The sequence below is a fragment of the Spea bombifrons genome, chromosome 12 (assembly GCF_027358695.1).
Source record: "Spea bombifrons isolate aSpeBom1 chromosome 12, aSpeBom1.2.pri, whole genome shotgun sequence".
Lineage (NCBI taxonomy): Eukaryota > Metazoa > Chordata > Amphibia > Anura > Pelobatidae > Spea > Spea bombifrons.
In genome coordinates, this window is record NC_071098.1 from 19,629,549 (window position 1) to 19,642,320 (window position 12,772).

The 12,772-nt window shown below is 45.9% G+C and overlaps 1 protein-coding gene across 1 annotated transcript in view; it reads left to right on the forward strand.

Annotated features, from left to right (window-relative positions):
- ATG12 (autophagy related 12) overlaps positions 1-12,772 on the forward strand; it is a 79,670-nt gene that overhangs the window by 59,397 nt on the left and 7,501 nt on the right. Inside the window, exon 3 of the mRNA XM_053452587.1 lies at positions 3,171-3,233. Coding sequence (XP_053308562.1) covers positions 3,171-3,233 — 63 coding nt within the window. The remainder of the gene's footprint in view (positions 1-3,170; positions 3,234-12,772) is intronic.

Genomic DNA, 12,772 nt, shown 5'->3' on the forward strand with positions numbered 1-12,772 from the left:
GCATTTCAAATAAGTTATAAATTAATTTTCATTTTACTCAGTGAAATAAGTACACTGCTAAAAATAATAAAGGAAACACTTAAACAACACAATGTAACTCGAAGTCAATCACACATCTGTGAAACCCCCAATAAAGGAGTGGTTCTGCAGGTGGTGACCACTTCTCAGTTCCTATGCTTCCTGGCTGATGTTTTGGTCACTTTTGAATGCTGGTGGTGCTTTCACTCTAGTGGCTCAGGTAGTGCAGCTCATCCAGGATGGCACATCAATGCGAGCTGTGGCAAGAAGGCTTGCTGTGTCTGTCAGCCTAGTGTCTAGAGCATGGAGGCGCTACCAGGAGACAGGCCAGTACATCAGGAGACGTAGGAGGGCAACAACGCATCAGCAGGACAGCTACCTCCACCTTTGTGCAAGGAGGAGCACTGCCACAAATGTGCATGTGTCCACTCAAACGGTCAGACTCCATGAGGGTGGTGTGAGGGCCCGACGTCCACAGGTGGGGGTTGTGCTTACAGCCCAACACCGTGCAGGACGTTTGGCATTTGCCAGAGAACACCAGGATTGGCATATTCGCCACTTGCGCCCTGTTACTCTTCACAGATGAAAGCAGATTCATGCTGAGCACATGTGACAGAGTCTGGAGACGCCGTGGAGAACATTCTGCTGCCTGCAACATCCTCCAGCATGACCGGTTTGGCGGTGGGTCAGTAATGGTGTGGGTGGCATTTCTTTGGGGGGCCGCACAGCCCTCCATGTGCTTGCCAGAGGTAGCCTGACTGCCATTAAGTACCGACATGAGATCCTCAGACCCCTTGTGAGACCATATGCTGGTGCGGTTGGCCCTGGGTTCCTCCTAATGCAGGACAAAGCTAGACCTCATGTGGCTGGAGTGTGTCAGCAGTTCCTGCAAGAGGAAGGCATTGATGCTATGGACTGGCCCACCCGTTCCCCAGACCTGAATCCGATTGAGCACATCTGGGACATCATGTTTCGCTCCATCCACCAACGCCATGTTGCACCACAGACTGTCCAGGAGTTGGCGGATGCTTTAGTCCAGGTCTGGGAGGACATCCCTCAGGAGACCATCCGCAACCTCATCAGGAGCATGGCCAGGCGTTGTAGGGAGGTCATATGAGCACGTGGAGGCCGCACACACTACTGAGCCTCATTGTGACTTGTTTTAAGGACATTACATCAAAGTTGGATCAGCCTGTAGTGTTGTTTTCCATTTTGATTTTGAGTGTGACTCCGTATCCAGACCTCCATGGGTTGATAAATTTGATTTCCATTGAGAATTTGTGTGTGATTTGTTTGTCAGCACATTCAACTATGTAAAGACGAAAGTATGTCATACGATTAGTTCATTCATTCAGATCTAGGATGTGTAATCTTAGTGTTCCCTTTAATTTTTAGAGCAGTGTATTTGACCCCTTTGCAAAACATGGCTTAGTACTTCACAGAGGTCAGAACTTTCTTGTAGTTGGCCACCAGGTTTGCACACATCTCAGGAGGGATGTTGTCCCACTCCTCTTTGCAGATCCTCTCCAAGTCATTTAAGGTTTTGAGGCTGATGTTTTGCATCTCGAACCTTCAGCTCCCTCCACAGATTTTCTGTTTTCTTAATCTAAGGGCTTTCTTCTTGAGCCACTCCTTTGTTGCCTTAGCCGTGTGTTTTGGGTCTTTGTCATGCTGGAATATCCATCCACAACCCATTTTCAATGCCCTGACCGTCAATCTCACCCAAGATTTGACGGTACATGGCCCCATCCATCGTCCATTTGATGCGGTCAGGTTTTCCTGTCCCCTTAGCAGAAAAACACCCTAAAGCGTAATGTTTCCACCTCCATGTTTGATGGTTGGGATGGTGTTCTTGGGGTCATAGGCAGCACTCCTCCTCCTCCAAACACCGCAAGTTGAGTTGATGCCAAATAGGACTGCAACAACTAATCGATAATGAAAATCGTTGCCAACGAATTTCATTATCGATTAGTTGAATTGATTTTTATCGATTATAAAATGAGGGTTTTTTCAGTTTACTGTATATTTAAATCATAATAAATATAATTTGGTTTTTACTCCAGTTAATTCTCTCCAAAACTTTTTTTTCAAACCTACTGATGGTAATGGTTTTATAGATCAGGCAAGCTGTCATCCCCCTAACTGCCTTGTCCCCAAAGGACCCTTGAAACCTTGAAAAAAAAGATAAAGATGTAACTTTTTGTAATGTTAACTTTGTAACACAATATTTCTCTCTGGCTTTTATTATTAAAAACCTATCGAAACATTTTTATATTTTGCTCCAAGGTGAAGGATGAGGATATTACCTGAAAGACGTCAAGTAATCTATAGAAACTTTAAAAATAGGCTTGTATAAATATTTTCACTGTAATAATTGTTGAAATTAAATAATCAAATGCCTAAAAGGCAACTAATTTCTCTAGTAAAATCACAAGAGAAAGCTTTCAAATTAAATGTAAAATAATTCTACAAATGTAACTTACAATGTGGATGTGAAAAACAAAATATAGGACAAACCAGCAGAAAACTATCCATACAAAAAAAAAACATATTTAGAACATAAACCTTCTGGGTAGCAGCGGAGGCTGTCTACGCACATCGTGCCAACATCCACCGGCTGCCCCCACTAGACACCAGGGAGTCTGAAGCACGGTAGACAAGTCTCGGGATGCACTGGTGAGTCTGGGGGGACAGAGTAGCATATAAGGGGTATAAGGCATATCTGGGGCAATGTTGCATATAGGGGGTATAAGACATTTCTGGGGCAGTGTGGCATACAGGGGGTGTAAGGCATTTCTGGATCAGAGTGGCATATGAGGGGGTATAGGGTATATCTGAGGGGCAGATGTGCATATCTGGAGGCAGGTTGGCGAATAAAAGGAAATAAAAACAAATGCCTTCTTCTCACTCATAGTTTTTATAAAATATGAAAAAAAATAGTTTACATGTGAATTAATATTTACTAGTAAAACTTTTTTCCTATAGGGTAGTCTTATATTTAGGCTTTCTTTTTTCCTAAGTTAATTCAAATTTTGGGGGGTTGTCTTATAATCGAGCAAATACGGTATAGCTTGGCTGATACTATGTAGTATCAACATAGTGTCTTCATTTTCTAATAAAACTCCATTCAATATCTTTATTTTCTATTTCAGTTTATCTATGTGAATCAGTCATTTGCACCATCTCCTGACCAAGAAGTAGGAATTTTGTATGAGGTAAAATTCCAAGTTAAATGATCAATTATGGTGTTTTATTTTCATTATCATTTTGATTTTATCATTTGTGTAGCAAAAAGAAATTTGTTTTCCCTGTTAGTTATACGACAGATTCCATTAACTGACTTCAGGGCCTGATCATCCCTCACTGTGGTTGATCATAGCAGTCCACCCCAAGCATCAGACAGCACTCATGTTGAGGTGAAAACAGCTGTGCCACACCGATGCCCAAACACACACCGGGACCGGCTCTGCCACATCGACAGCCAGACACACATGCACTAGGACCGGCTCTGCCACACCGAGACCAAGACACCCACATCCAGACCGGCTAAGCTACAACAATTAAAAAAAAAAAAAAAAAAAAAAAAAAGCATTTTCAACACTGCTTTGACGTTGACCCCCCCCTTTTGTGTTTTTGCCCCCTTGTGTATCGCCCCAGCCAGCACTATGTATATTTATTCCCCCAGCCTGCCTATCACTTTAGTATTGATTTATGTAATGGCCCCAGCTGCTCCCCATGTGTATTGATGCCACCAGATAAAATGCTGCCCTGGAGGATGTATATCTGACTAGTTGATTCCTTCCATGAGTCTATACGTCCCCCATACTGCAGAGCAGCATTTTATCTGGGCTGGTCAGCAATATGTAAAAGTTATGTGTGTCTTAGAAAACGTGCCGTTGTGGTCACCCTAATGCTCCCCCCTTAGTAATGATTTATGTGATGCCCCCAGCCAGCACCCCTCGTGAAATAATTCCCCCAGCCAGCACCCCCTTGTGAATTAATGCCCCCCTTTAGTATCATGTCAGGTCTAGCACCTTGATTACATCCACAGGATCAGCCCAACACCCAGATTGGAAGCATAGGACTTGCCACCTTTGCACCCAAACGACCTGTGTGTGGCATCGTACCTGCAAACAGCCCCTCCCTATGCCATGCACCGTGCACAGGTAAGCAACATGGCCCCTGCAGAAGTGATAACGGGTGCTGCAGGCTTTGCCCTGCATTAAAGACTGCCCTGGCGGTCGTGTGACCGTATCAGCCGCTTTAGGTCGTGGCCCCACAACTGTTTTGTTCAGGTTTAGGCTGGCCTGGGGGGCAATTCAGTTTTCGACGTTGAGGGATTGCAGCAACTTTGGGAGAAGAAAGCAATTGTTTTCTACACCCGTTTGAAGTCGTTCTCCCAGGATGTGCCTGGCATGTCGAAAAATACTTTCTGATAAGCCAGAAAAAAAACATATGTTTCCTTATTATATGTACATTTAAATAAAATTCACATTTAATGGAGCATATAAAATGAGTTGGCATGCAGCACGGATCCAAATAATAGCCTATAATAACCTGGAAATTAATCAATGATTTTACTAGAGCTTTAAATCCTAACCAGTGGCGACTCTAGAAACAATATATAGGGGGGTACACAAGATACCACAGTCAAACTGGGGGGGGGGGGCATTAATAATTTCCACCATTAAATCATACCACTGAAATATATATTGCCAAAAGTAATGTGCTATGGAATGATACTTTTGTTATTGGACAATACAATACTTGATCATTCAACATGGGAAGCCTGAAGCCACAATTTAGTACGACTAATCCTTGAAATCCTTTAAACAACACAATACCTTAACTTTTGCACCAAATGATTTCAGGGCCTAATATTAGATCCTGCTGCTGATATATATAAGCCTCTGCTGCCCATATATATTAATATTAGCCCCAGTTGCCGATATATATATTAATATTAGTCCCTGCTGCCGATATATATAGATATATATATATATATATATATATATATATATCTATATTATAGATATATATATATATATCTATATATATATCTATATATATATCTATATATATATATATATAAATATTAGACACTGCTGCTGATAGCAGGTATAGATCAACACATTAACACACAAACCCAGCTTTGCATGTATAGATCAATTGAAATTCACTTGTGATCTCAGCACTGAAGGTATATATCAAATATACCTTCGTCCACACTGCCCACATAGAACCTGGCCAGCACCCAGATAACACACATAAGATGTGCCATCTTTGTCCCATATACACCCTGCCTGTGCCATCTTGGTCCCCAAGGCTCAAACATCCTGCTAGTGCCATCTTTGCCCTTCCACAATTATACATCTATACACACAAACACATTAACTCATGCTCTCCCTCATTCAGACAGTTCATCCACATATTAACTCATGCTCTCCCTCATTCAGACAACTCATCCACATTAACTCATGCTCTCCCTCATTCAGACAATTCATCCACACATTAACTCATGCTCTCCCTCAATCAGACAATTCATCCATTTTAAGAAACTACACCCCTTGGAGCTTCAAAGGAGGGGCTACATGTATTTCTAGGACAAAAGTTGAGTGCACAAATTATGATGGAGTATGTCGCTTTGGCTAGAAAATGTTTTTTTCTAACCATAGCGACTGTCAGGACCAGGGCGAGCAGGTCGGGTAGGAGTCCATGTGCAGGGGATACGGGGAACTCTGTCTGTACCCCTTTATGCATGGTGACAGAGAGATAGGTACAGACAGAGTAGCAGGACTGGATAGGACGAGAGACGGGAGCTGAGACAGGTACAGGCTTGGGAGCTGAGGCAGAGAGACGGGAGCTGAGGCAGGTACAGGCTCGGGTGCAGGTACAGGTACAGGCTCGGGTGCGGGCCCACTGGCAGGTAAGCCCACAGGCAGGTTCAGGCACAGGTACAGGTACAGGCTCGGGTGCGGGCCCACTGGCAGGTAAGCCCACAGGCAGGTTCAGGTACAGGTTCAGGCACAGGCAAGGCCCACTGGCAGGGCGGACGGGAACGGAGGCCCACTGGCAGGGCGGACGGGAACGGAGGCCCACTGGCAGGGCGGACGGGAACGGAGGCCCACTGGCAGGGCGGACGGGAACGGAGTACTACCGGGCCAGGCACGTATACAGGTTCATGCACGGGTACGGACTTACGCTCGGGTACTGGATAATGCACGGGTACGGGTTCAGGCACAGGCTCGGGTTCAGGCACAGGCTCGGGTTCAGGCACAGGCTCGGGTTCAGGCACAGGCTCGGGTTCAGGCACAGGCTCGGGTTCAGGCACAGGCTCAGAGTAAAGGCAGTCCTACAACTACAATGCCAAGGCCCTGACTGAAGGGCAGGGCAGGGCAGGTCTTTTAAAGGCAGGGCTTCACTCAGTTCATGAGGTGCAGCTGTACCTGATTATCAGGTTCAGATCACTCCAGAGGGTGGCCACTAGTGGAAGCAGATGCATTAGCCTGAAGTATAATTCAGCCATGGTTCAGGCGGCAGAGAGTGGACCCTGACAGCGACATGTTCATTTGTGTCTTGCGCACTCCAGGTTTGTACTAGAAACACATGCAGCCCCTCATTTGATGTGCCAAGGGGTGTAGTTTTTGTAAATGTGTACTTTTTGTACCATAATTTAACTTCCTACGTGAGCAGTAATGCCATGTCAAGGCTTCAACCATCATTCACACGCCTTTCATATCTCCATTCACTCACAGAAGCATACACCATACTTTCCATACATTCACTCACAGAAGCACACACCATACTTTCCATACATTCACTCACAGAAGCACACACCATTCTTTCCCCTTACAATCCCAAAGAAATGATGGTAAAGGGAGAAAAAAAATCACTTTTACAGCAAAAGGCACTCATATACACTGCATTTACACACCTGCCTACTCACACATACAGTGGATATAAAAAGTCTACACACACAAGATAAATCGTGTCAGAACTTTTTCCACCTTTAATGTGACCTATATTCTGAACAATTCAATTGCAAAACAAGCTGAAAAACGCACAATAAACTGGTTGCATAAGTGTGCAAACCCTTAAACTAATATTTTGTTGAAGCACCTTTTGATTTTTTTTTTTTTTTTTTACAGCAATCAGTCTTTTTGGGTAGGAGTCCATTAGCATGGCACATCTTGACATGGCAATATTTGCCCATTCTTCTTTGCAAAAGCACTCCAAATCGTTGTGAACAAACAACCTTATCAAGGTTAAACATCCTTGATAAGGGCGTTTGTTCACACAACGAAACCGGTCCGTGTTTCCAGAAATAAAGAAAATAACTGCTTTGACTATTATTCTGGCTGATGTTTCTACTTTCTTCTCATTAATGATTGCGGGTGATACATTTGTATCCAGTGACTACCTACTCCTCTGTTTCCCCTGTCTCTCTCACTGAGAGCTTTTTTCTATATTCACTGTTGCTACCTGCAGAGTGGAGTTCACATTTATAAGCAGCTCTGGTGATCCTTTGCTATATATCTAATGCTTTGGAAATTATTTTCTACCTTCTCCTGACTGATATCATTCAACAATGAGATCCCTTTGATGCTTTGGAAGCTCTCTACGGACCATTTCTTCTGCTCTGAGGTGCAACTTAGCAAATCAGGTAAATCCTACTAGAACAGCTGAACTTTATTTGTGATTAATCAGAGTCACGTTAAATGATGGCAGCTGTGTAATGACTTCTATTTAACATGAGTTTGAATGCGATTGGTTAATTCTAAAAAGAGCCACAGCCCCAAGTTATGGGGCACACTTATGCAACAAGTTTTCAATTTGTTTTGGAATTGAATTGTTCACGTTATAGGTCACATTAACCCCTTTCAGTCCCCTATAAACGTACCGGTACGTCCATAAAACGCATCTAAAGAAACACATATGGACGCACCTGCTTTTCTTGCAGCGTGGGAGATGGGAGATCAGGCTGAGGATTTTTGGCACAGGGTATGTGTTACAGCAGAGAAATCCAGCCTAACGTGTTCAGCCGCCTCTCCTGATTACGTAAATACCCCACATTCCTAGTTTTTTTTATGGTTTTCTGGACATTACAGGGCACAAACGGGACCATGCGCATTATAGATTCCAAACGTGAAATTTCACATTTTGCTTTAGTAGACCTATGTTTCATTTGGGCCTGTTTAGCACCCCCCCAATTATAAAACCCCCATAAAACTATATTTCTGTAAAGCAGACAACCCAGAGTATCTGATCAAGAGCATTTGGACAATTTTCATGCAACCATTTGGCCGCCAATCACTGCCAAAGTCAGCCGTTGCTCTAATTTCCTGCACTTTTTTCACCAACACTTCTGTGTTGCTGAGGATTTTTGGCACAGGGTATGTGTTACATCAGAGAAATCCAGCCTAAAGTGTTCAGTCGCCTCTCCTGATTACGTAAATACCCCACATGCCTAGTTTTTTGTGGTTTTCTGGACATTACAGGGCATAAGTTGTAAAGTGCCGGCATACTGGATCACGGTGTGTGCTAATCCAATGCTATCTATGAAGCAGCTTAGCAGTCCCCCAGGAGAACATGTTCTCATAAAAGTATACATTTTTGGAAAGCAGTCTACCAGAGTATTTTACCAGGAGCATTTGGACATTTTCCATGCAGCCATTTGGCCATCAATCACTGCCAAAGTCAGCCGTAGCAATAATTTTATGCGCTTTTTTCGCCAACACTCAGGCTCTCCACGCCTGGCTTTAGCAGATGGAACCTGGCCATCATCATCTTCCTCTGATTCGTCATTATCTGACGCACAGCTAGATTAATCGGATATTGGGTCAATATCTGATGCAGTCAGAGTGCCTTCATCGTCTGAAGCAGTCAGAGTGCCTTCGTCGTCTGAAGCAGTCAGAGTGAGTGAAGAAGTCAGAAGCCTCCTCAGCGCTGAAGACACGTTGCGCCATTACACACTACACCTACCTTCCCAATTTCTAAAGTCCCCCAAGGCTAATGACAGACCAGAGGGTAACATTCGTTTACCGGTAACTGTTACAGGTCCCTAATCGGAGCGATCGGGTAGCCCAGACCCTGCAAGGGATGCCCTGTCCTCCTGTGAACTTCCGGGTGATGTCAATGGTGACGTCACCTGGAAGGGAAAGCCCGATCGGGCATTTCCAACTGTAACAGTTTACCGGAATTCGTGACAAGTGATTGTGACAGAATGACCTGTCATACTAGGCCCCAAGGTAGTCGGAGATGGCTCCAGCCTGGCTGTCAAACAGGCAGGGACTCCATTGTTTAATTAATCCCATCAATAGGATTGCTGACTGGAGATTAAAGGTTGGGTTGAATACATGTATCTGTTAATTTATGTTAATGAAGTTCTGTGGCTATATGAGTTTATGTATTACTACAATAAACTGTTCATTCCTGCTGTACTCAGTTCAAGGTAGTTGTGTCTACTTATTGAGTACACATAGCAGGGTTCCAAGGTGCGCATGCTGGCTGGTGCTGGAAGTGATTCCGGGGACAACAGGAGGATACATGAGGGTGATCTCTGGGAGTTACTACAGCTCTCTTGGTGAACCCGTTACATTGGTGGCAAGCGGCGGGATTGCTTCCTAGTCTGAGGGACACTTCCTTTGCACCGGGATCTTTCTCCAGGAAAGAGAATGGAAGTCAGCTACGCAGAGCTGATCCAGAGGAATTGTACCCGCCTGAAGCTCTGGAGGGAGGTTCTCCACCTGGAAATTAAGTTCAAGGGGAAAAGCCTCCCAACCTTTGAGGAAAGGTTTTGGCTCCAGCGGAAGTTGCGGATGCCGTTCTTGGGGAAGCAGCCCAAAGAGGAATCGGTGGCTGAGTTGGAGGTGCTGGTCCAGACAGAGCTTAAGGTTAGACGATGGATATCGGGCTCTGCGGTGGTACGCAGCACAGCTGTGCCTGGGGCTGGAAGATAAAGGTCTCACAGAGGGCAATGGCTTCGGCGGCCCGGGATTATTATTGGAGATTATAGAAAAAGATCCCGACTTCGGTAGTGCATCGGAGTGTCGGGGGGAAGACGTCCAGGGGCGAAGGGCGGAGGATATCCCATATGTGCCTGAGCTGTGGGCTGACCTGGATTATTTGGTCACACAAGAATGGGAACTGGGACAGGCATATCAAGAGTTGTTTGACCATGTGCAACAGTATGCCCCAGTGACCATGGATTTCATGGATTTTACTGAGTGGTCACCTGAGGATGTTGACCCAGGAGGGGGTGGATGGGACTGCGGTCTCTGCCCCTGAGTCACAGGATTACTGGACAGCTAACCCAGATCCGATAGCGGAACTATGTGACTGTACACCACAACCAGATCCAGAGACTGTGGATTTAATTGATTTTACATCTGATGATGTTGGTCCGGGAGGGCTTGCAATTGGCTTTCCTTCCCAGCAAAAGGAAGAAAGTTTTCTGGGTATAGTTCTCCACAAGCACCCACCCAGCAGAAGAGCGGCTATCGGGACAGAGTGCCGCTGGCATCTGCCTGCTCCTTTCCCTGTTTCCCGAGCCTGACCACAGCAACCTTGTAGGGTCCAGTCAGGCAGCCCCAGAGACTGTGGTAGTTGATGGGACTGCGGTCTCCACACCTGGGTCCCCGGAATGTTGGGCAGTTGGCACAGATCCACACTCCGCAGCAGAAGCGCCAGCAACAGAGCAGAGTGCTGCTGTTTTCTGCCCACCCCTCCCCCTTGTTCCTGACTCTGACCATGACGCTCCCGCAGTGACCGCTCAGACCACCGCAGCCGAAATACTGGCAACAGGAGAGAGGCAGGACGGCCCCTCTCTACCAGCACTGGAGGTGCCCGCAAACCCTATAGAAGAGCTTTCTCCTGGTCAGAGTGCAGCTGGCCTCTGCCCTCCTTCATCAGACGTCCCTCCACTAGAGGATGGTACAAAACCAGCACTGGGGGACATGTATCCCATACAGGTGGATGAGACTGTGGTTGCCACCTGTGGTCCCCAGAATTGCTGGGGAGCTGGCTCGGATCCCCAACCCTTGATTTAAGGGGCCCCCGCCACCCTGTCATCTCCCCAGCGGCTGAGAAGACTCCAGAGAGAAGGTGCAATTGTCAATTCTCTCCAGCGGCAGATTTTTCGGGAGAGGCAGAGGGCAAGCGGGTGAGTACTGCTCTTTTGTTACATTGTTTTGGGGAGTACCAATTTGTGGCTGGCAGTGGTGACTTCAGGATCAAACAGTGTGGGGTCTTATCAGACGTCAGTCTCCCCCAGAAAAAGGAGATATGTGATGGAGTGTGTGACGGAACTGTCCATCACTGGGGCCCCTGAAGAGGACTGAAAGCAAGCCTGCTACCTACAGATTATGGACCCCGTCTCCCTGCCCTGGCGTGTGGGACTGTTGTCCTCGTCTGGGACCCGAACTCCCCAGTCTCTAAATGCACCCAAACAGGGTGCCAAAGAGGCAGGAACTCCATTGTTTAATTAATCCCATCAGTAGGATTGCTGACTGGGGATTTAAGGTTGGATTGAATACACGTATCTGTTAATTTATGTTAATGAAGTTCTGTGGCTATATGAGTCTGTTTTACTACAATAAACTGTTCATTCCTGCTGTACTCAGTTCAAGGTAGTTGTGTCTACTTATTGAGTACACATAGCAGGGTTCCAAGGTGCGCATGCTGGCTGGTGCTGGAAGTGATTCCGGGGACAACAGGAGGATACATGTGGGTGATCTCTGGGAGTTACTACAGCTCTCTTGGTGAACCCGTTACAGTGATTCTGAAAGATCTCTGACTGATTCCTTGTGCTTTAAAAGATATTCAGTTACAATTGGTGGAGAATACGGGCATCACTTATGTGTCTATAAAAGATACCTGAAACTTACCATGGAGGAAGTTATTAAAGCCCTGATCCAGTCTACTTCTGCACAGCAGGAAGCTAATAGGATAGCTGCAGTAAATAGTGCAGCCCTACAGCAGCTGGTGCTGGCTCAAGCAGAGAATGCTATGATAATGGCCAAAGCACAGAAGGAAAGCACTGATACCCTGGTGCAGCAGATTGTTATGACACAAGCTGAGGCATTCAGAGTGACCCGTGAGGAACAGCAAACTGCTACCCATGCGCTGCAACAGGAGATTCACGCTTTGTCTGAAAAGCTGAACTGGGATTCTGAAGGGAGCTATCAAGGACCCAAGGTGATTCGGGCAAGTCACTATCGTCAAAAGATGACTGCAGTAGAGGACATTGAGGCATCGTTCCTGAGTGGAGAACCCCAGAAGGCCTACTATGACTTAGAGCCAGCACAAGCCAGTGACTACAGCAAGTTGAAGGATGAAATCCTGACAAGGCTTGGAGTAACCTCAGCAGTACGTGCACAAAGGTTCCATTCATGGCCATATTCCTCTGACAAAGCTGCAAGATCCCAAATATTTGACCTAATACATCTTGCCAGGAAGTGGTTACAGCCTGAGGTCAACTCAGCTAGCCACATTGTGGACCGGTTTGTGGGGCTTGCCTCCCACTCTGCATAGATGGGTTAGTCAAAGTGACCAATTAATTGCTTTGGTGGAAAGGTATGTGTGACAGAACCCTCCATCACTGGGGCCCCTGGAGAGGCCTGAGAGCCAGCCTCCTCCCTATCGACTATGGGCCCAGGCCTTATAGGGACTCCTGTGTGTGAATACAGGGGTTCAGTTTCTGCTGATGTTCCCCATGTTTTAGCACTCAGTGTCTCAAAACTGTAATGTCAGCTGG